General features: G+C 37.4%; 1 protein-coding gene across 4 annotated transcripts in view; it reads left to right on the forward strand.

Annotated features, from left to right (window-relative positions):
* Positions 1-25,238, forward strand: part of IL1RAP (interleukin 1 receptor accessory protein) — a 124,919-nt gene that overhangs the window by 64,812 nt on the left and 34,869 nt on the right. For all 4 annotated transcript variants that reach the window (XM_067738409.1, XM_067738408.1, XM_067738410.1 and 1 more), the window contains 2 exons: positions 12,525-12,810; positions 16,607-16,793. In XM_067738409.1, the coding sequence (XP_067594510.1) occupies positions 12,525-12,810; positions 16,607-16,793 (473 nt within the window). The remainder of the gene's footprint in view (positions 1-12,524; positions 12,811-16,606; positions 16,794-25,238) is intronic.

Here is a 25,238-nt window from a genome sequence, read left to right on the forward strand (position 1 = left end):
GCATGTATCCCCTCGTGAGTGTCAGTGGAGAATGTGTGTATCACATGAAAGAGGGCTGATAATAGTAGGGTTATTAGCTAAAATCTTCTACGTCTGGTTTCTTTGGAGTGTTTGCTTTTGCTTCCTATATTGAAAATTTATTCTCCATTTTGCTTCCTATGTTTCAAGAGCTCTGGAGTTCAGGAAAGTTGGTTTGTGTTTTCTGCTTTCTCTTCAGCAATAAATATGTAAGAGGCAAATGTTCTCAATCCTATAGTGACTCAAGAAGCTGACCATAAATATAAGCATAAAAATTCAACCTTTGATATGCCAGGAGAAAAGAAAAACAGAAACTGATGTAAGTGTGGTATAAACTCTCTTCTGTAATTGGTTTTATAGGCAGAAGTCATGTGTGATATAGGAAAAGTAACCAGGAATCTGGAAGGTTTCATCCTGCCTCTGGTACTAACCCAGCGTTTCACTCAGGCATTCCTTCACCCCTCTGGTCTCAAAGCCTAATCAGTATAATGTGTCCTGGAACTGGATGATTTGTAAGGCCCCCTTCCAGCTCCAACCCATAATGGTTTTTTTCAGATGCATAGTGGATTACAGGTGGCTTAAACATTCAGAAACTTGGACCATGATTTAATCTTGGCATTTATCTTCCCAAGACCTTGCTTCTCCCCTTGGGAGCTGACGCTGTTCTCTTCCTGCGGGACCACTGAAAGCCCAGCCACTTGGAACCCCTACCTCGTGAATTCTTCCTACTGCCCCACTGTCATTCACAGCCAGATGTTTCCCAGACCCCATTTCGAACGCTCAGCTTTTGTGGCTTGCTTCACCTGATTTTCTCTCAGAATCTTTTGTTTTCTGCTTGTCACTACCAGCCTTCAAGAAAAATCTACATGCTTGACACATTATTAAAATTGAATGAGACTGCACTGGCATTTCACAGGTGATGCCCCTCTTAAATGCACTGGCAAGATTGTAGCCCCTGTCTCTTCCCCTGGCAGGTGATGAAGATCTCAAACGCCCTTTTACTCCAAGCAATTTCCTGAGAATTTCTGAGGAGGTTGCTGGCAAGGCTCACAAAATGCTCTTTTTTTTTGACTTTGTAGTTGCTTATAGAATATGATTGCAAATCTTGAGGCATGGGAATCATATAGCTTTTAATTGAAAGTTGAAGGCCCCTGATGTACTTTCACTGAACAAGCCCCCTTCACCCTCCATCTGGGACGTGAGATGTGGGGATGGAGGGTTATAGAGACATTTTGAGTATGTGGAGGGCTTTAAATTTTCATCATGGAGAAAAGTGATTGCTTGGCTGTCTTTACTAATTAAGAAGTTGGTTTATGCTTAGCCTGCTTTCTACATTTTAGGACTCAAATTTAATTTTGGATTTTCTGTCCTGGATCTGGTAAAGTGTAATAAAAACTCAAAAACAAATGCACATAAGAATTTTTCCTGCTATCTTTCCAGGTCTTAATTCCCTCATCTGTGAAAATCAAAATAATAATTGTAGCTAAAATTTATTACGTTCTTACTATGCACCCAAGCATATAATACCACATATACGATCTTCTTTACCCCTATCAACAGGTCTGCTAGGTAGGTACTTACATTAGCTTCATATTTTGCTTCATGTATTATTACACGTGAGGAAGCTGGGGTATGGGATCCTTCTTTCCAAGTGCCATACTTATGGGCAGCATTGCCACCTACTTTGCTTGAGTATCAGCCTCAAGGATAAGACCCATATCCCATATATCAGCTTCTTCACCTGTAAAAAGAAAAGGAGGAGAATTGGGTGGCTTGATTATGTAGAACGCATGTAGAGTTACCTCCTATGCTCCAGTATTACTGTTACCGGTTTCAATCTTCCTGGATTTGCTTTTTTTTTGCCTATTTCAACCTCTATTTTGAAGGAGAATATACTATTATGCTATTTACATTCCCGATACCAACTGGGAATGTTTGTGTAGATATGCATTTTGCTGGAATGTTAGAGTAGACAGAACGTGACATTTGGACCGAAAAGAAGTGATTCTATGCTTGCCATTCATGAGCTCTATGCCATTCATCAAGTTAGCTCTCTGAGCTTAGTTACCCCATTTGTAAAATGAGAAGCTTGTTCTAAATATTTTAAAAACTCCCCTCTAGTCTAACACCCTCAAACACTGTGTTAGAGGTGAGTCCTCATAGGTTAAATGATAACATTTGTTGGGCCACATTTAGTTTGAAATTGTCCATTCTCAGTTTGGAATCAAGAAAGAGAAGAATATAATATTAAGAATAGTGAGGACTACTGAATAGCTCTCTGTTAAACACATTAAAGAACATTGTCTCTTAAGTCTTCAAACCAGCTTTCTTTGACAGAGGAATATTTACTATACTTGCCCATACTCACATGGTTAGCAAGTAGCAGAATGATTTGAACTGGGGTTGTCAGACTCCAGAGACTCCATAGAGAAAGTAGTTTCAGGATATGAGTTTCAGGTTTGGTCACTCCCCACCTCTATCATATATTGTTAGCCCATCTCTCAGACCTGTCTTTTATCCTCTCTTGGCTTCATTCACCTCATCTCTAAAATGGGGGTATTACCAGCTATCGTACTGGAACAGAAGGCTACCACCAGATCTAAGACCTTGTGTTCTGGGATTCTATGATGCTGCCCAAAATACCTTTACTTCCAATGCTGAGGATCTGTTTCTTGCGTGGAAATTTGAAGGCAGAGACCTTGTTTTTTGCTCCATTTTGTTTATAGCCCTAGCGCTCATAGGACCCTGAGTAAATATTGTGTAATAATGAAAATGAAGAGAGTGAAAGTTGCTTGATTATTATATGAGAATAGTAACTGGATATTTACATCTTAATCATGGATTAGAAAAAAATTGCTTGGGGAAAATAACATAAAAACCAGCTAATGACTGCTTAGAGTTTCCCTAGCGCACAGTGCCACACTTGACATAAGCCCGTTTACTTACTGTCACAACAGCCCTGCAAAGAAAATCATTCCCTTCAGCCATATGAGGATGCTCATTACAGTGATTTTTTTAAGGAAAAGAGGCAGCCTACCCATAATCCATTCTTTAGCCTGCTAACCCCTACTGCCACTTTGGTGAGAGAAGCGAAGCCTTTTCTAGGTAGCTATCAGATGATTCTTTTCCATGTTCCTCCTTATTATGCACAGCAACAGGAAGGGTGGTTGTTGGACCTTAACTCATGATGATGAAGGGTCTCTTTGTTGGTGCTGCAAGAACCAGTTGGGAAATGACTTGATGGAGACGAAGAGTGAGCCTGAAAACCTTCAGCAGCTCCTGTAGACCTGAGAACTGTGAACATTTCTAGAGCACACATGGTTTTTTCTCAAGTCCTCTGCCACAGGGAAAACTTTGTAGAAAGTGACACTCATGTTCACAGACTAAGAAAGGAACAGCTACATGGCAGGACTGAATGAAAACCAAACTGTTCATAGACCCTAGAGCGCTGGTCCTATAACAATAATTAGACTTTGAAAGATCTCAACTCTACATCATCCTTCAGATGATTTGATTTTGTAACTTTAAATATCACCTACTTTGGTATATGTTTTGGATTTAAACTTCATAAGTTTGGTTGTTTTCATCTATGAGGTTTCATTGTCCCTTTTCACCTCGTCTTTATTTTCATGTTTGCCTGGGAATGACTTTCTCTACTTTTTTTTTTTTTTTTCCATTGTGGGGACTACCACTTCTAATTGATATAAAATAATGGTCTTTAGGTCAGTGTAAAGATAAGTGCCCAGTGTCACAGGGGGGCATTGCACACGATCTGGAGTAAAGCTTGTTGTAGCAACAAGACCCTAACAACCTCTGCAAAGCTGAAGCTGTAACTTGTGGAGCTTCACCCTCCCCCAACTCACTTTCTGAGTTTGGCATTCTTTCCTTATCTGGCAAATCTTATCATCTGCTCAGAGCTAGTTCTTATTTTTTTTCAAATTACCCAATCAAGAAAACTCTCTTCTTTGGTGGGAGTAAGGTATGTCTAATTATCTGCTCCAGGAAAGCCATCTGCCAGTTAGCTCAGTATTGTTGAACAGTACAAGCAGCCTGAGGACGTCTGATGGGTGCTCATAGCCACTCCAGCTTTCCTCCCCCACCAGGAACTTCTCTCTCTCCTCTTGATGGCTTAGTTGACAACTATTAAATTTCAGCAACATTTTCTAGACCTTTGAGTAGCTCTCCTCTGAATAAAAAAATATCTAAGTTTTAGTCATCTTTTTTTCCACGGAAATCATACTCTAGGAAATGTAGTTCGTAGATTTTTTCTTTTGTTTTTAAAAACTGGTGATTAGGGCTTCCCTGGTGGCGCAGCGGTTGAGAATCTGCCTGCTAATGCAGGGGACACGGGTTCGAGCCCTGGTCTGGGAGGATCCCACGTGCCACGGAGCCACAACTACTGAGCCTGTGCGTCTGGAGCCTGTGCTCCGCAACAAGAGAGGCCGCGATAGTGAGAGGCCCGCGCACCGCGATGAAGAGTGGCCCCCACTTGCCACAGCTAGAGGAAGCCCTTGCACAGAAACGAAGACCCAACACAGCAAAAATAAATAAAATTAATTAATATATATGTTTTAAAAAAAACAAAAAAAAATGGTGATTAATTAATAGGACACTACTAGAAAAATATCTGGATAGTTTTAGTATTTTTTCCACTGAGGAACAAAAAGGAATATATTTTTCAATGTAAACATTAATCAAAAACCTAGAATCATGGGGTGGATAAAACCTCACAAATAGTTCAACAACCCACTTGTTATAAGAGATGAAATAAGACATTTTTATCAATTAGAATGATGATCAGCTTTGAATAAGGAGAAAACAATACATTAATACTTCCCCAATGTTGATGTGCATAGGAATCACCTGGGGATCTTGTTAAACTGTAGATTCTGATTTGGTAGGTCTGGGTGGGGCCTGGAAGTCTGCAGTTCTGACAAGCTCCCAAGGGATGCTGCTGATGGTACGTTCAGTAGCCGGGATATTAAAAAAAATACATATTTCCTATGTAAAATTTAGAGGTAGAAAATTCAGGGCTGATAAGCCAGCTCCATACTTATTCAAGGTCCCATCTCCATTCACTTTCACATTCCTCCATCTTTAGGGTGTGGCCTTCATTCTTATAGTCCATAAGGTAGCTCCAGCTGTCACATCCATGTTCCCAGCAGCAAGATGGAAGAAGTGGGATGGTAGCAAGAGCACAGGAGACATAGGATATGTCAGTGTTTCTCAAGGAAAGTTTCTGGAATCTACCACATGACAATTTCAAACATATCCCATTGCCCAGAACTGTCACCTGACTATATCCAGGTGAGAGGAAAGCTGCAGAATATAGCCTTTATTCTGAATGGCTGTGTGCCCAACTGAAAATTCCCACACACTAGAAAAAGAAGGGTTTGGGGACATGGTATATGGGACGTGTTTAACAGTCTTTGCCATAGACCTGGAGAGACGAAATCACCCTCAGGCTTAGTCTCTGCCCTTCCATTAGACTTAGTCTCTGCCCCCAGCCTTAGATAGAATGTGCTGATGGGTGTTAAGGTGACGTCATCCACATGGGGTTCTAAGATGGGATATTAAAAGGGCCTGGTTCTCATCTCAACCCAATCTCAGGACTACCCTCTCCACCCACACCTGTATATACTATACTATACTATACTATACTATACTATACTATACTATACTATACTATCTATACTACACTAATGTAATGACTATAATCCTGCCTAGAATCCTGTTTTAACACTTGATTCATTCATTCTACCAGCTATTTTCATTTAGTTAATTTTGCATCTATGTCTTTGTTTTTCCAAGATTGTTAACCTCTTGATGGACAGGGACCCATGCAGATCCAGCTAATACGTACTGAGCTCCTTTCATACGTCTGGCCCTTTGCTTTCGAAACATACAGCCCTGTAAGATAGGCATATGACACATGGAGAATCTGAGTCTGAGAAGGGAAGCATTTTCTCCAAAGTCATAGGGCAAGTAAGTGGCACAGGGAAAATAATAACATACAGAAATTATTTCCACCTAGGTCTTCCAATATTTAAAAATTTCCTCTTCTTTTTTTTTTTCCTATGCCTGAGCTTCTTGAGTTCTTATATCTGCGTGTCTCTACCATAGCATACAACACAGCAGGTTTTCAGTAGATATTTAATAAATACAAAAATATGAGTAGCTTTCCTGTGGGAAATATCTTGCTTTGAATGTGTGAACATAGATTTGGGACAAGCCTCCCAGATCTATGTTCAGGCAGCTTTTATTTGTGCTACCACTCAGGCAAAAGTAAGTCAATTAATCTCTCTGTCTTCATTTCCTGGCATGTAATGTGGGAATGGGCATGAAAGCCCAAGAGGGTGCTGTGAGATTAATTAGTTAAAATGTATACCCTGCTATATAAATGCTAATTGCTGTCAGGAGCGTGGGTTGGATTTTCCAGTGACTTGGCTTTGCGACGGCTTTGCACATTTCCATTAGTCCTCTGTGGCACCAAGCCCTGGCCTTAAGAAATCCTTTGGCTGAGGGAAATGATGACTTTGTAGTTCTCCCGTGATGAGGGGCCAATTTAGAGAGGAGTTCCACTATGGAGTAAACTGGTTAAGAAGGGACATTTTAAACAAAAAAGTAATTCATTGTGCCAGTAATTCACTAAATTCCCTTTGCTGTTATTAGAGACAAATCTATTTGCATAACAGCCTTTTCCCCAGTCTTTTCTTCGACTAGTGCCTGCAGTGAATCATATAATTAATTTGGTATTACGTGACACTCCAACCCGTTACCATAGATTTTATTTTTATTTGTTCATTGAATAATTTAGAAAGCTCTGACAAAATGCCCTCAGGTGGCTGGCTAGAGAAAGTTAAAAAACCCACAGAACTAATTTCAAATGGGCAAAGAAAAAACTCAATAAAAATCATATCGTTTTTGTTAATGTTCATGAATACTAATATGTGTGGTTTTGGTCCCTATTATAGAGGAGTCTGATTCACTTTATAGATACATGCATTTGGCCCATGAAACATTCTGTAAGGGAGATACGTAGAGGGTATAATGATGTATTTTCCCTTGACCCTGTATTGCATTTAATTTGGTTGAAAAAATATTAAGTCTATGGAGTTAGCCAAAAATATTGATTGACCTGTATTTAAATTTTAGTGTGTAAGGGCCTTTAACATATGCTATGTTAAAAATAACTCTTGTCTGCTCTTGATTTATTGTTATGCTATGAAAGGAAAATTCTGGCTTCCTTTATTAGTCGATACTAGTCGCTATAACAGATTATATCCACCAAATCTCAATGGCTTAAACGATAGAGACTTGACTTAACACAGTCACAGCTCTTTGAAAGTGAGATGGCTTTCCTGAGAAGCTCTGCTTTGACTGATGGCAGGAATCCGGGCTCCTTCCATCTTGTGATGCTGCACATTTCAAACATTTCTGGTCTTCAAGGACTCCGTGGAAGGGAAAGAGAAAGCACCAAAGATCATGCTGGGAGTTTCAAGTTGTACAGCATCTCTGGCCATAGTCATGGGCCAGAACCAAATCACATGGCCCCAACCCAACTGCTAAGGATATGTAGGTTTCATATGGGCCGAGGAAAAGAAAACAGGACTAATGAACATTTGGCCAGTCTCTGCCACAGTCTACCCCAGTGATCACCAAAATTCCATTTCATACTTCTTCCTAAATGGGTCTGCTTGAGTACATGCTTGTGGTTGTTATGTTACACTAGCTCTCTTTTTCCATCTCCCTTTTCACAATTAGCATTCTCCTACTTTATAAAAGAAAAATACAACTGTCACTTATCATCTGTCTTGGTGTTAATTATTGTTCAGGGCCATAAAGACTTCCCAGGGCCAAAGTAACAATTTATATCATTGGTATCCGAAAGTCTCCTTTAATCAAGGTAACATTAACCCCCAGAATGGCTTCCTCCTTCTCTCCAGTTTACCAGTGTTCCTGTTAGAAGCGAGCCATGATATCAGAACTGTGTTCTACTGACCCAAGTTGGGGTGATCTGAATTGAGATATGTTGTTGAGTGGGGTTGCAAGGAGAATGATACTTTTCATTTTATAGCCTTACCTCTAAAATCATTCAAATTTGAGCAAATAGTTTAAAGTTCTTGACGGAGAGGCCTTTAGGAACAGCATAAAGAATATTTTTATGAAATACAGAAGGCAGTAGCATCTTACTTCATCCAGACAACAAACTTAATACAGTGCAGTTCCAGACTCCGTCAGCTGCCAACTGTCTCTCTCTGTCTCTTTCAACTATATCTTATAATTTAAAAGTGAATGAATGTCCTGCCAATGCATATTAATACAAATTTTGGAATTAAAAAACGAAATCAATACTTCTTTCTCACAGAAAGTAGGTGTGATTAGGATGGTTTGACACTGAGAGGGACTTTGCCAATTGTATTGCACAGTGGATACTTCCTTCCTTCCTTCCTTTGTTTTTCTCTAATTAATATTTTAATTATTTTCAAAGCAAGTCATGCATGGAGGTATTTTAAGGCCAGTATATTAACGGGGATACCAAAATAATTATATTCTTTCTGTCATAATTTTCCTCTGCTCCTACTAGTTCTCTTCTTCAGAGACAATGACTTTTGAGGATTTTATTTATTTTTTCTGGCATTTCCTATCTACAGTTTGCTAACCAATTTGTGTATATTGTTATTTTTCATTTGGTCAACCCTATGTGTTATCTCTTCACTTTTTAAAATTATAGTAAATAAGGACTCTCTAAAGTGCTATCCCCTTTGCTTTCCTTACTCATACCTCTCTGTATAATATTATTGCAATATTTGGTTGAATCAATAATCATTCAATTAATATATCTTCAAATATTAACGAACTATGATTATGTTACCTTTCTTATTTTTCGAAGTTATGAATTGCCTTGCTTTCATATGCTTACTCTAATTAGTATCCTTTGGTAACCATTTTCATACTTTTCAATTACCCTTCAGCATCATTTTCCACAGTGCAAATCTAATCAGATAATCCATCAGTTACAATTAATTTTTCTTTATTGGGGGTTTCCATTTTTTTTTTTCTATCTACACTGATTTACCACCAAGCCCTACTGCATAGCTGCTTTCCTGGGATATCCTGCATTGTTATTCTGGGAATCCCTTCCCCTCTCTCTTTAATAGCGTCCCCTATTCCTTGATCTCCTGTTTTCCTTCGTCTTGTTTTTTCTCTCGTTTTGTTGGCACAGATCTCCCAGAACCTTCTTGAAAAAATAACACATAGGATATAAAATAACTGAGTCTTTATGTGTCTGAAAATGTCACTCACACATGATTATTTTGGTGGGTTTAAGGTTCAAGATTGCAAATAAATTTCCTTTAGATGCATTGCTTCATTATCTTCTAGTTTCCAGTCTTGTTTTTGAGAGTTGCAAAGCCATTCTGATTCCTAGTCTTTTGTACGTGACTGTTCTTTTCCTCTTTCTTACTCGCTGGTAGTTTATATGATCTTTTCTTTTTCCACAGTTTTAAAAAATATTTTTGTGGTGTAAGTCTGTTTTCATCCACTGTGTTGGGGCAATTGACAGATCTTTTTAATTTAGAAGGTTATGACTTCAGTTCTGAGATTTGTTTTTGCTTTGAATTATTTAATGGAGAGTTTTCTTTTTATTTTCTTTCTTTTGGGGATCCTACTATTGAGATGTTGAGACTCGTGGACTGGTCTAACTTTCTTCTCTATTTTCCTTTCTACTCTACTTTTTAGAAAATTCTCAAATTTAACTTCCAAATAAACCATTTATTAAATTTTACCTTTCTTCAATCATGTTTTTAATTTTGATAAGCTTTTTTTCTCTGAATATTCCTATATCATTCTGTTCTTGCTTCATGAATATAAAAGTTTCCTTATCTCTCTGAGTATGTTAATGATAGTTTTTTTTGTTTTTCTTTTAAAAGACTTATTTTTCTTGAATAATCTTGCTTTTATCAAATTTTCTTTTACAATGTTTCTTTGGATGTTACCTTCTATAGTAGAGATTTTTCTCAGATGTCTCCTGGGGCTGTTTGTTCATCTTTAAGAAGAAGTGATTAAGAAGCTGATTAAAAATTCTAAATGTGAATGTGGGACTTGTTAACCTTGAGCTTTTCTATTGGATGATATGATGATATGGCTGTACAAGTTGTTTAAAAAAAAAAAAAACTCTGATACTAAGATTGTTAGATCTTTCTTCTGAGAGTAGTCAGATTTTCTGGAGAAGATTCATTCATTCTCCTGCCTGGACAGTAAAGATCTGGCTGCTCCTATCCTTGGAGCGCAGTGGGAAAGGTTCCTGAGTGCTAGGAGGGTGGGGTTGGAACCAAAGATGTCACTTTTTGACATAGCGTTCATCCAGGTCTCCTTATTTTACTGTCCCACCTATGTGCTTATTTTTAAGGTATCTGGTTGCATTTGCCAGGATAGGATAGATTATTCATATTGGTAGTAAGCAAATCCCAATTCTCTATGACTTAAAATAGCAAAGCTTTGCTGTGTGTCATCCATACCAAGGGAACCAAGCTAAAGGAGTCTCGACGTCTGTGCTTTCATATTTGCTAAGGCAGAAGAAAAGGAAGCATGGTGAAATATACTCTGGCCCTTAAAACACTCAACACAGGTGACGCTCAGTACATCATTTTGGCCAAAGTGAGTCACATGACATCCCCTTATTTCAGAGGGGCATAAAAGTACAATCTTACAATATGCCTAGTAAGAGAACTCAGAAATATGGAGTGTATGGTACTAGTAATTACTTATCTTGATACTGACAGTTTCTCCTCCTGGGTTTTCTCTGCATTCTGCATTGCAGATTGGTTTGTTCTCCAGCTCTCCCCTCTTCATTTAGGATTTTTCGTTTTAAATGTGCTAAGCTGGTCACCACTTGTCCATTTGATGTTGCTATTATCTTTCCTCTTGTTATTGCTGTTACTTGGGTTTACGTCTTGAAAATTATTTTAGTTTTAGTGGAGTTTCATAAAGGAGTGAAACTGGATGCATTAGCAAGGAGCTAATTCTGCAACTATGCAGTTTTAATGAAAATATATTTAAAGAACGTTATGATAGATGTTTAATAAAAATATTTTATTATCAATTTGTATTAATGTGAACAACACTTTGATCTTTCCAGTTCTTCCTTGTGTATTGGATTTTAAAACATGTTTCTGAATGAAGCACAGAAATTGTAAACAATGGAAATTTGTTGATTCTTGGAAAAGTCAGTTTGTTAGCTTTCCCGGAGGTCTATTATTTACTTAGAAATGTATTACTTACTTACAAAACATTTTGTAAGTCATAAAGCTTAAAATGCTTTGCTTTTATCAAAATTAGTCACTAATTTAGTTGTTCTGTTAGCTGTCTGCTTATGCCCAAAATGTTGCCTAGCAAACGATCATAAACTTCATTTAATTTATTACACATGTATTATTGCTCATGAGTCTATAGGTTTTCTGGGTGGTTCTGGTGATATAGGCTGAGCTTGCTCTTACGTCTTTGGTCAGCTGTAGAGAGGTCTGACAGCTGTGCTTCTGGAGGGTGCAGCTGTCAGCAAGGGTGCCTCAGCTCTACTACATGTGGTCTCTTATTTACTAGGAAGCTTTCTTGTGTATTGTAGTCAGTTTGTCTGTCTAATCTAATACCAGTAGACACACATGACTAATCCAAATTGATATGTGCAGTAAGTGTAAAATACACTGAATTTTGAAGAGTTATTACAAAAAAAGAATATAGGGGCTTCCCTGGTGGCGCAGTGGTTGAGAGTCCGCCTGCCGATGCAGAGGACGCGGGTTCGTGCCCCGGTCCGGGAAGATCCCACATGCCGCGGGGCGGCTGGGCCCGTGAGCCATGGCCGCTGAGCCTGCATGTCCGGATCCTGTGCTCTGCAAAGGGAGAGGCCACAACAGTGAGAGGCCCGCGTACGGCAAAAAAAAAAAAAAAAAGAAAAAAAAAAGAATATAAGTATAAAATAGCTTATCAATATTTGGGATGTTTGGGATATATCGAGTTTAACAAAATACATTATAAAAATTAATTTTACCTGCTTTTTATTTCTTTAATGTGGCAACTAGGACACCTAAAATTAACTATGTGGCTTGCATTCTATTGCTATTGGACAGTGAAGACCAGGGGAGAACTGGGAATCTTAGAGGGTTGCCATTTCAGTTACAATCTTCTCCTTAGAACCTCTTTTGTCCCCAGAAGAGTGAAAGAGTACATGATTTCTTTTCCAGATTAGATTCTCCCCCATACCTTGTAGGGTTCAACAGGATCAAGCTATCAGACCACACTGTTATCCAATGGATAGTCAAAAGATAATAAATGAATGAGGGGAATTCTCCTCACACCACAGCTGTCTATTACATGCATTTATTAGAAAGAGGCTAATGAATACGACCCGAGAGGAGGGTCCGGAAAATACTGCGGTATCCTAAAGAGAAGGTGTGTTCTCTGGAGATGAGATGACTCCTCTGCCTTTTCTTTCTTTTTGACTGTTCCAGAACGCTGTGATGACTGGGGACTAGATACCATGAGGCAGATCCAAGTGTACGAAGATGAGCCAGCTCGTATCAAGTGCCCACTCTTTGAACACTTCTTGAAATATAACTACAGTACAGCCCATTCAGCAGGCCTTACTCTGATCTGGTATTGGACAAGGCAGGACCGGGACCTTGAGGAGCCGATTAACTTCCGCCTCCCTGAGAACCGCATTAGTAAGGAGAAAGATGTGCTCTGGTTCCGGCCCACACTCCTCAATGACACAGGCAACTATACCTGCATGTTAAGGTAGCCTGACCCTTATGGTGACTTTCTCTTTTCCCTTTCGTTCCTGAACTGTTTTCCAAACGATGCATGGGCTGTGAAGGCGGGAAGGGGAAGAAGGAAGCATGTAGAGAGATTTACACTTCACCTCATTGGCTTAGCTGAGGTTAGCTGAAAGAGATGTGCAGAGAAAATGGTTGAGCTTCTGAGAACATTCTCAATAGGTGGTTCCTTTTCAAACCTGACATACATCGGGGTTGTCTAGAGGTGGAGGCTTGTTCATTTGTTCCCTTTCCCTGACATGAATCTGCCTCCACGTCTGCCTCACCTGAAGGTATATCCGTTTCCCTGGACAATGAACAGGGTAGGCAGTAGAGCCCATTCATATCTGTTAATCTTGGCAACTTTTTAAGCACCTAGCACAAATAAAGCCTCAGGATGCCATATAAAGGAAAGAATATCTGAGAGGCATTAAATATACTTAGAACAGTGCTTTTCAAACTTTTCCACCAAAATTTCCCTAAAAAGCAAATGAATACCAGATCTCTGGGAATCTAAGAGTATAATCAAAAGCACCCTACCATTACTGCAAAAATTCTTTCAAATCCACTTTTTCTCTGAAAGTTCATGTACATTTTGCATTTTACTTCACAATATACCAATTTTCCTTTTACAACAGATTAATTTTGTTTTTCCTCTGGGGGGAAAAAAAAAAACCTTGAAAAAATTAAGGGTCCTTCTGAAAAATAACCATTTTAAGGCTTAGTACTTTGGCTACTTTTTTTCCTGAGGTCCCTTTTTAGCTTCCAGGCTTTATTTTAGTTTTTAAACTCCCATCTGAGTTGTGAATTTTCTTTTTAAATATAGTTTCCTACTATTTAATAGTACATTAGCTTTCCTAGGTCTTCCATAACAAAATACCACAGACTGGGTGGCTTAAACAATGGAAATATGTTTTCTCATAATTCTGGAGGCTAGAATTCCAAGATTAAGGTGTCAACAGGGTTGGTTTCATTCCTCTCTCCTTGGCTTCTAGATAGACATCTTCTCTCCATATCTTCACATCATTTCACCTCTGTGTCTTCTGTGTCCTAATCTCCTCTTCCTATAAGAGCATCAGTTATATTGGATTAAGGCCCACCCATATTACCTCATTTTACCTTAATTACCTCTTTCAAGACCTATCTCCAAATACAGTCGCATTCTAAGGTATTCAACTTCAACATATGAATTTGGGATGGGGGACACAATTCAGCCCATAGTGATAGAGCTGGATGACATAACAATAACAGAAGAGCATAACAGAATAATAATGTAAGCCCAGACCTTCTTCTGAATGCTCCTTGTCTCTCATGGATGTTATAACTGTTCTCTGATGGAGAACTATGACTATGTTTTGATAAATTTAAACAATGTTCTGATTTAGTGAGAAAGGACTTCTCTATCACAGAAAAAAGCATATTGATCACTGTGGCTTTGGGAGTCCCTTGTAACCTTTTAAGTCCCTTCTGAGGCTTTTACCCCTTCTATTTAATTTTGTTGGAGTGAACTCTAGACTGGGATGTGAGCTTCCAAGGAGCCTGCAATACGCATGTGTCCATTGTTTATGCCCTAATACAGCTTTGGTATCTATACCCACACAATGAGAAAGCTGGCCTAAATGTTCTTTGAGCTCCTTTTCATCTTTGGCAATTGTTAATCTAGTAACATTTCACACATACACCTTGGCAGATACCTGGGGAAGGATCATCAGTAGCTTTCTGGTTGACCTTGGTCTCTACTATGCATTCTAGTACTTCAGTATCTCTCTTTTTTATTTTCCTTAGCAACCCACTACTTCTTTAGAACTCTCCTCCAAACTTTTCCAGCCTTCTTTTATATTATAGGAACAGGGCTCATGACTATCTAGGCCTGAGTATACCTTTAGTGTTATTTATCAATTTCCAGATTGCCATCTCTTCAGTTTACCTGTCTGCCTATCTTCTAAAGAAAATTTTAATTAAACTTATCTGGTGGGGGTACCAGAAGCTTCCCATTGTCCTGTGGTGATTCCTAAACTGAGAATGACCTTAAACTGAACCATGTGAAATCATAGGCCTGATGTCATTAACAAAATAAAGTTAAGATTCATCCTCTAGGATTTTACTGCTTGTATTCTTGCTTCAGTACCTCTATTAAGATAACATCCAGATTTGACTTACGGAGCTGGAAAAGTCAGTCCATTCATTGTTCATCACTTGATTTTATAGTCAGGAAATGTATCTTATTAAGCTGAAATTTACCTTCTATAACTTCCACCTGTAGGATACTTCTACTTGGAAGACTTTTTGTTATCTCTAGGTAAAGATTGTGCCTGCCACTCTCCCTTTCCACCTTATTACCATTGTCATAAGTCATCCTTAAACACTCTCTCCTCCCATCCTGGGGAGGGTAATGAATTCTCCCACACTTTCCATTGGATTTAGTCTTAATTCATGAGTTATTGAGTATATAATATGTCTTAAATAGAAATCACAAAAAGGGGTGGACAATGAATGACGCATTTACATATCACCCTAAAAAATCAGTTATTTTATTATCTATACTCCCTTTATTGTTTTCATATATGTAATACAGTTTTATGTATATTCCATGTATCCAACAAATATTTATTCAGGGCCTACTGAAAGTTTAGGCACTGCACTAGATGAAAGAAATAAAAGAAAACACATATGGTCGTGACTTTGTGTGAACCATGATAAATTCAATCAAGGAATTGTCCAAGGTGCTGAGAGGATGAGAGTCCTAATTTAGATATGGGGTGTGTAGAGAATGACATAGACCTCAGTGTGAAAGGTAGGATGATGGGAAAAGAAGAAGCCCCCAGGCAAATGAAATGACTTACACAAACATTAAAGGTATAAATACAGTTCCCCGCCATCTTTTTTTTTCTTTTTTTAAAGATTTTTTTTTTTGATGTGGACCATTTTTAAAGTCTTTATTGACTATGTCTTCTGTTTTATATTTTGGTTTTTTGGCCACAAGACACGTGGGATCTTAGCTCCCCGATCAGGGATCAAATCCACAACCCCTGCACTGGAAGACAAAGTCTTAACCACTGGACCGCCAGGGAAGTCCCTCCCCAGCCATCTTAACATGTTTTATGTGTTTGTTAGTTTTTTCCTTCATGCTTGATTTTTTTATATATGTGTACAATAACTTTGGATGGTTGTACCATGATTTTTTTTTTTTTTACAGTCTTCCTTTTCATACGTTTTTCTACTGATTCCAATATCTTCCTTGCTGATATAGCACAGGATGGGCAGTTTTGATCATGTGCTCTCTCTATTCTCACTTTTCCTATGTCTATCATGTGAAAAAATCTCCAGAAATAAGCTTACAAGGGAAAAGGCTCAGGCTTTTAAAAATGTTTTTGGAAACATATTTAATTTTCCAGAACTCGTTTATACCATTATCAACCATGAGTTAATATGCTGTTCTTACCTGTGCCTTACCAGTACTGAGTGTTATTAAGAATGTTTTAAGGGTAAAATTAAACATTATATACATGAATATATACACACACATACATATGTATGTTTAGGAACATATCTAAAAATCTAAATAGTTTATCAATAGTAGCTAATTGTGTCTGTTTTTATTCTGTTGTGTCAGTTGTTATAGAAAATACCTCCATAACACATTTAATTGTTACATGAACTTAATATATACATAAAGTCTCAATACACAGCAGTACTTCACTTAGCTCATTTTAATGTGTTTGCTGCATCAAAACAAATGCAAATGAGACTGCCCATTCATTGCATATTTTTCTTTTCAGGAACACTACATATTGCAGCAAAGTTGCATTTCCTCTGGAAGTGGTTCAAAAAGATAGCTGCTTCAATTCTCCCATGAAACTTCCTGTGCATAGATTATATTTAGAATATGGTGTTCAGAAGATCACTTGTCCAAACATCGATGGATTTTTTCCTTCTAGTGTCAAGCCAACCATCACTTGGTATATGGTAAGCAAACTAGAGGGCATTTACCCTCTCTAAAATGACAATGATTATTTGTTGAGTTAATATAGAAACTGAGATTTTTCTCATCATCATTTCCTCCTTAATAACTTTATACAAATCTTTTACGGCTTCCTCACTTTGTACCATTTTAAAGGAAGTGGTGGAGATGCTTTGCCTCAACCCACCATGTCTTAAATTACATTCACTGGACTACCAGAACTACCTTATTTCTATTAACTTCCTGTGAAATACAATTTGAGAAATATTGCCCACTTCTACTCACTGCTGAGTGAAGTCAGAAGCTGCTAATTCATCTGGTGAATTTCAGCTCTTTGGTTAATAAGTACTGTATTTGATTATTTGTATGTGTTTTCACGTTTGCCTTCCTTTGTGGGCACGGTCGATCTGTGGTCTATTACACATCTGAGAGCTTTGGAAAGTATTTAATCAAAATATGAAAGTGTTGGAAGATGACACTTGGGGCAGCAACATAGTTTTCTAATCTCTTCAAATATCCACCTAAGCCAAAGCCAAAAACTCCTGAAAAACATTTAAAACAAAACTCAGTGACAAGTTATCCATAAGAATCACTTTCAGTAAAATAAGTGAGATAAATCACCAGTACAACCCATATAGAATCAGAGTCTATAGAGAAGGAAGCTGATGGAAATAATATGGCATCTGGCAGACTCAGGAAGAGGAGAAACCCCAAAAAGCCAGTGGGTGAAGCAATTTGAGAAGAGCAGCCGAAATTTTGCTCTCTAATAGAGAGTGAGTCCAAGCAGCCTATAGCAAGATATTTTGAAGGAATTGGAATAGTTCTAGTGCCTCGGAACTCTGAAAAACAACCACCCACACTGAGGAAAAACTGCTAGGAGTGGAATCAAAATAAACAGGATCAGGGTCATGTAGACGAAGGAAGGAGAACCTGCTGAGAATGGAGGAGCCGAACAGAATCAGGAAATCTCAAGACTGTAGTTTTGAAGAAGGATCTCTGTGAAATTGGAAAATCCTGCCAAATCATAAAGGTCAGGAAAACTAGTTTTACATAATAATGAGCAACAAAAAGAATCAAGGTAAAATCCCATTCGAAGCTATAAGAAAAAAAGGAGATTGAGAGTCCGCCTGCCGATGCAGCGGACACGGGTTCCTGCCCCAGTCCGGGAAGATCCCACATGCCGCGGAGTGGCTGGGCCCGTGAGCCATGGCCGCTGAGCCTGCGCGTCCGGACCCTGTGCTCCGCAACGGGAGAGGCCCCAACAGTGAGAGACCCGCGTACTGCAAAAAAAAAAAAAAAAAAAAAAAAAAGGAGAATAAGAAGCAGAATAACATTTCTATAGAAAAAAAATAAAAGCATTCCAGAACGACCTATTGCAACCTACTGTTTCAAAAATTGGCACAAAGACATTAAGAAGTGATGCAAGATGAGAGAGGATAACAAATAAAAATTAGAAAATTCCAGAAATTATACAACTCAGTAAAAACTTAGAAGAAAATTATTTCAGAAATAAATCTAAACTAAGAGGAGCAAATAGAAAATAAACACAACAAATAATACCTTAAGATTAAAAGAAAGTGGAATGGAGAAAAAATGTTGATCAAAAATAAATGATGAATAAAAATAAAAAGGTTAGAATGGATATACCAATATCATATAAAGTAGACTGTAAGATGATTAATATTATCAGAGATAGAAAGGACTTTTCAGAATAATAAAAGGGTCAACTCATCAGGAAGGCATGAAAATAATAAAAAAGTATATATGCTTAATAACAGTGCTTCAAAATACATGAAGGAAAAGTTGACAAAATTAAAAGAAGAAATAGACAATTCTATAATCCTAGCTGAAAACTTTAGTATCTGTCTCTGTTTAAGCCATTAATGAAGTGACTTAGGGAGCCAAATTTAAGAGTTTTTCATTGGCCAAAGATGGAACAATTTAAACTTTAGTAAGGATATTAATTGCAATAGGTCGAATCTCATGAATTAAATTTAAATCCATAAGTTCATAATGATATTTCAAAATATGGCCACATTTGGATGAGAATAGGAAATAAAAACGTTACCTTGAAAACCGGTAAATAAAGGCGAAAAAAAGCCAAGATTTTATTTTGCCTTTTCTATAAGAAATGTATTGATATATTGAGTAATGACATACTGCAGGGAAGTGTATTTTTATAAAAGTATATAATCACTTTGCAAACCCCAATGAATTACTAAATCTAAGCATTATGCATCATTGACTGTTAATATCATAAGGAGAGAAACAGCCACTTTTCTTCTGATGAAAGAACACAATATTACCTATAATTGTGCCAAATGGATTCAATCTGAGTCTGATAAAACCTTTGGATCCTGCTGCCATTTTGCAGGAAATATAGAGAACAGAGGAATGTATTGATCTGCACCATGAGTTTGCAATCAGCAAAATCTAAATTGTGAGACACACTACAGGCCAAATGTCTTGTGTTAGTCAACAGATAAATTGCAAAAAAAGAAAGGCATAGAGTGGGAATGTATAGATTAAAAGAAACGTAAAACAGTTAAAACACTAGAGTGGATGAGAATATAGTATCTAAGGACATATATGAGTGATAAAATCGTACATGAAAACAAGGAAGTGACTTCTCTATGAAGGTATAGATAGTTGCTACTTTGGGGGATAGTAAAGAAGGTGTGATTGACATGGGGCATGTGGAAGGCTTTCAAGGGTGACTGGTAATGTTCTATTCCTGGACCTGAGTGGTGGTTTTAAAAGTATTTGCTTTATACTAATTCATTAACTCACACATATGTTTTGAGTGTTTTTCATATATGCTTCATTCTATAGTAAAATGATTAAGAGGAAGGGGGATGATAGGAAAGGAAGGGGAGGTAGAGGAGACTGATTTAAGATATATAACAACCAACTGCAATGCATGGACCTTAAGTGGATCATGTTTTATTCAAACAAACTATAAAACATGTTATGAGAAAGTCAGGGAAATATGAACACAGACAGAATATTGATGATATCAATAAGTTATTATTACTTTTCAAATTATGATAATGGTAATGTAGTTATGTTTTCAGGAGGGGTCTTGTCATTTAGAAGTACACACAGAAATATTTACAAATTAAATTGTATAATGTCTGTGATTTGCTTTGAAATAATACTGGGATGCAGTGAGTGGGTATAGATGAAATAAGACATAGCCTGAATTGGTACTTTTGACTAGAGATATGGGTACAGGGATCACTATTCTATGATTGTACTTTTCCATAGTGAAAAGGATTAAAAGAATTATATTAACAATTTGACATCAATAAGTGTAATATGTCTTCCGGTTAAAAAATTATGTTCATCTATTTATCTGCAACAAGGTCTCTCGTTTCTAATGAGATCCTATTCACTTTTTCTATATTTTGAATACTTTATGGTCTGAAAAAAGAATTTTACTTTTATACATATTCTATTATTTTCTCCTCTTTTTCCTCATGTATTCCCTCTGCCTGGAACATCCTCTTTTTCTCCTTTAGAACAAATCAAATTCTACACCTTTGTAAAATGTTCCCTGTACTCTCCAGCTGAAATAAATTTTCCCTCATATACCCTCAATTAGCTATTTATTTGTAACTGTTTCAATGTCACTTTTCACTTCCTTTATTGTTTTATAACCATTTATTCATGCATATATTCAATACATACTTGTTGAAGATCAACTGTGTTCAATGCAATATATCTGGGGTCTGGTGGGTACACGGTAATGAATGTGATATGTGCCCTCCCCAACATAGTCCCAAAGGATCTCAGTTTAATTCAAACAAATTTATAAATAAGAATTCCTGTTCTTATCAAAAAGTAGAATTCTAAGTTCTACAAGAGTGTCAAAGAGAATTTATTTTTGGTTTTAAGAGGAGGGACAGATTTACATGCAGGTATTCTATGAGATTGACTGTATCTTGAGGGCAAAGTTATGCCATATCCATCTCTGTATCTCCAATGATTCCCAGACTTCTGGTTTTCCTGATTGGACCGATGTCAGTGCTATTAACCAAGGTATGAAATAGCAGAGGAGGAAGAGGTTTGGGGATCAAGTAATGAATTTAGATCATGTCATATTGAGTTAGATTTATCTGTGTGACATCTAGGTGGCAGTGGCCAATAATAGGTAGTGGCTACATGTGTATGGGTCTGGAGCTTATAAAAAAAAAAAATCAAAGCTGGAGACAGAGAATTGGATACATCTATGTGATGGTTGAAGCCCTTAAGAAGACAAACTAAAGTGAGAAGAGAAAAGGGCTAAGATAAAAATCTGGAGAGAATGTTTATGGGGTGAATGAAAGCACAAAGCCTGGAAAGAAGACCAAGAAAAAGAAGTCATGGTGGTAAAACCATCACCATGGCAGATAACCAACAGTGTGCAGATGACTAAAGAGGATAACCAGTAACCAGCCAGCCTTTCTATTCTCTGATTATGAAAAGGTTGCTATGGATGTGTGTTATACTGCTTTTCATTTCTTTACGTTTTGGTAATTGACACCTTTACTCCTAAGAGTGCTTCCATGTTGGGAACAAAATAAGGGTTCTTGGTAGCTGCATTTTCCTATCACTGTGTAGCAATGATGCTATTGTTTTTTGCTTTCCACCTTCTACAGTCACTCCCTGCATCCACCAAGGTATTTGACCCTCCTACAGTAGTCCTCTTTCAGTTGGTAACAGCTGAATTCCCTACTTTGACATTGTAGAAATGGTCTCTTTTAGTAATACAAATAACTCTATGAGAGTTAAAAGACACATTAATCAGTTCCAGAAAAATTTGCTTCCCTGTTAGCAGAAGGATGAAAACTGATGAATTTAAAGAAGGAAAAGGAAACTAACATTTCTTGCATTTTACTAGTGCAATACATTGTGCTACGTACTTTATATGTTATCGTATGTAATACTCATCACATTCCTTCAAGGTAGATATCATCCTTGTATAGATTAGGAAACAGATGTTTGGAGACATAAACAATAATAGTTAACATTTATTGAGCACAGTAATTCTTCTAAATGCTTTAATAATTTCACTCATTATCGATATCTCAACATGAGGTGGACTCTCTTGTTTTCTCCCTTTTGTAGTCAAGGAAACTGCAGTGTAGCGTGGTTGAGTGATTTGTTCAAGATTCAGCACTATGCAATCTGTATCAAGAGCCCAGACTTTTACATTATCTTATATAATTTGCTCAAAATAATCCAGCTGATTATAGGAGAATCTGGAATTTCAGGCCAGTTCTGTGTGGTTCCAAGACCTATGCTCTCCAGAAATGGCACAGAGAGGGTGGTCTAGTCTTTACTTCTGGGGGGTAGGGCACTTTGAAGGGCAGAGCAATCTTTGAACACAGATTGGGTTGTAGGCTGGACTGTGGAACATAAGAAAACCTGTGAAAAGAGAGCCCTGGAAAATCATAAGGCGTGCAGAAAAGCTGAGATTGGAGGGAACAGAAAATCTAAAGTTTGTATTTTAGAATCTTAGGTAATGGGGCAGGATTGAACTTTTCTTCCTCTGCGTGTCTTCTCTTCTCTCATCCTGTCTTCTGCATGGCATGGTTTTCTTCATTCAGCGCCCAGAATTCACAGTTCTCTAGTTCAACAATCCTGTGAGTCAAATTGATGTTCAGTAAATGTTTGTTGAGTAAGCCAGGGTTTGTAACCAGCCTGGAAAGCAAAACGTGGTTAGTAAGTGATTTACTGAATTTCAAATAGCCAGCTTCTAAAAGAACTTCTGGAACACAGCATGTATGTAAATTGGAGGCTGCCTGTTTATTCACAGGGTCTTCCAAATATATAGTAGTAAGGACACAGGTAAGCGTGATCTTGTTGTTGTTTTTACTATTATTATGAAATGTATTCAAAGAACTGAGCTTTAAAATATGGCGAGCCATCTTAACATTCATATTACTGGATCATTTCTCTTTCTCATTGTTATAATTAGGTATTGGAATTATTTTTCCTAAAGACACTTATAAAAACAAAGTCAGTTTTCCCCTTCTTACTAAGGATCAGAGGGACCACTTTATTGGGTGCTTTGGATGTTACGTTTATAGCAGCTGCTGAAATGCTCTCAATTGCTATTTAGCAGAGTAGATATCATTCTGGATATCAATTTTCAAAAAGCTGGTTGTCCTTGTCCTCAGTGTGATCATTAAAATTGGTATTTTACATCCGCCTTTACTTTTCAGTGTGAAATTAAGCAGAATTGTTCAGGTATTGTTTATAAATCTCTCTCAGAAAATAGGAAAATCTTTGCTTTTTCTGACAAACTGCCATTAGGAAAGCACATTTCTGACACAGTGCCAGGCTTGGCCTTCTTGTTGGCATAGCACATATGGTTGGAAAGTTAGTCCAAGGTCTGTCTAATAGACTTTATTTTTAAAGTGCTTGTTTCAATTTGATCTGACAGCTTAGTTTGGTTCTTTATCTCCTCCCTTTTCCTAAAGTCCCTATGTAGTGATTTTTAACCTTTGGTATGAAGGAAGTGAGTATCATATTTTCTTTCCAAGCTATACATATTTAATTTAATATACATATTTAATTCCATATTTTCTTTCCAAACTATACATATTTAATTATGTATATATGCATATATACACATAGCATTCTACATGTAATTTCAGGGCTTCTGAGGACCTAAGACTCATCTTTTAAACTGAAACTCAGTTCAGATATCTTTGAAACCTTGAGGTTCAGTTAGGCTGAATGAATCACCCACTCTACATTTTGACAGCACTTAATTTATATCTCATTTTTGTTACTATAATGATTGCATAGCATCTTTGTTACTATAATGATTGCATTTCTCTCTTCTGTACTAAGTAGTGACTTCTCTCCTTTGCTTTCCCTTGACTATCAAGTGCATATCACAAAACTGAGCCAATATACTTTATATTTAGGAATTGATTAAATAATTGAATGAATTACACTGGACTAGAAAATTCCATGGAAATAAGGGCCATTTCTGTTTTTACTGGCTACTTACCGTATGCCCAGCTTCTAACACAGTGCCTGGCACATAGGGGAGATTTCGTAAGTATCTATCGCATAGATACAGTTCAGCTGTGTCTATGCATGACATAGTTCTGCTCATTGAAAGTGACTGATGTATAAAACTCTTATGAGTCTTTGTGAACAAGTGTGGTGTATTTTATAACAACTTAATCTTGGAAGCAAAAATGTCAATAGATATTTCTAACTATTTTAACCTCATATCTCAGTTTAACTCTTTGTATCCTTACTTCCACTTTCCCCACCCATCCTACAACTCACCCATCCCATGTCTTATAAGTCTATATACTCACCTTTTTATTAGCATTTGCATACCACATGAGCTTGCAGCTCCATGTCTATGTCTTTGCTTCTCTGGTTCAGTTCATATTTTTAATCATGCAACACCGAAGTATTGAGCATTTACCATGTGTCCAGTATTGGGCAAGTAGCTGGCTATGCAGATACAGTACTCATCCACCTGCCCGACCACTTTACCCCATAGAAGTAAATGTTCTGGAGAAAGAGATAAGTGAAAAGAGGTCATTATAATAAAGTTAGTTAAGTACTAACATGGAGGGCAAAATGCTACAAGAGTGAAGGGAAGTTGTTTACACTTTTTCCTGTCCCTGGAGCGTCCTTCTCCGTGTCTGCCCTCCTCCTGAATAACTGTTAATAATCTACACATCCTTTAAGATCCAGTTCAGATCTTCTTTCTCCATGAAGAGTTTCTAAATGTTTTCTGTTTGGTCTTCTTCCTCCACTTCCCCACCCCAATATGCCTTTTACAGCATTTGTTGCAATCCTCTACTAGACTGCTTACTTACAGGTTAAGAACTGTGTCTTTTCCATCCTTGTGCCTTAACATAGTTCTTTAAAAGTTGTAGGTTTACTGAATGGGCATATTTGTTCTTATTTAGTCATGCCATCCCCTCACCCACACCCCGTACCTCACCACATGATTTATTTCCCCTCAAGGATCTCAAAATCATTTCTTATGCTGTGCTTTACCTATATACTGCGGTAGGTTGCCATGGCTACCATTATGTGGTTGAAAAGTTGCTCTCCTATTTAACTTCTCTCTTTTAAATTCAGAATGAGGAACTGATGGCTCAACTAAATGAATGACTTGTCTTCTGGTCAGACAAGTGTTTGCTTCATAGTGGAATCCACTTACTGTTAACCCATTTCTTATATTTGGAAACATGTTTTTATTATTCTTTGGGTATTGAGATCTTTGTTCATATCTTTTTTTTTTCCTGGATTCCAAATAAATGATTTTCAAATCATCAAAAAGTTTGCAGGATTTATTTTCAGGAATAGTTTATTATGTTTAAAAATGCCCTTTGTGTCTTAGGCCCATGAAGGGCCTAGAGAAGCAGCTGCTTATAAGAAGTAGAGAGAGCTCATCAGATACTACAGACTAAGGTTAATGGGTA

This window comes from Pseudorca crassidens, chromosome 5, assembly GCF_039906515.1.
Source record: "Pseudorca crassidens isolate mPseCra1 chromosome 5, mPseCra1.hap1, whole genome shotgun sequence".
NCBI classification, from domain to species: Eukaryota; Metazoa; Chordata; class Mammalia; order Artiodactyla; family Delphinidae; genus Pseudorca; species Pseudorca crassidens.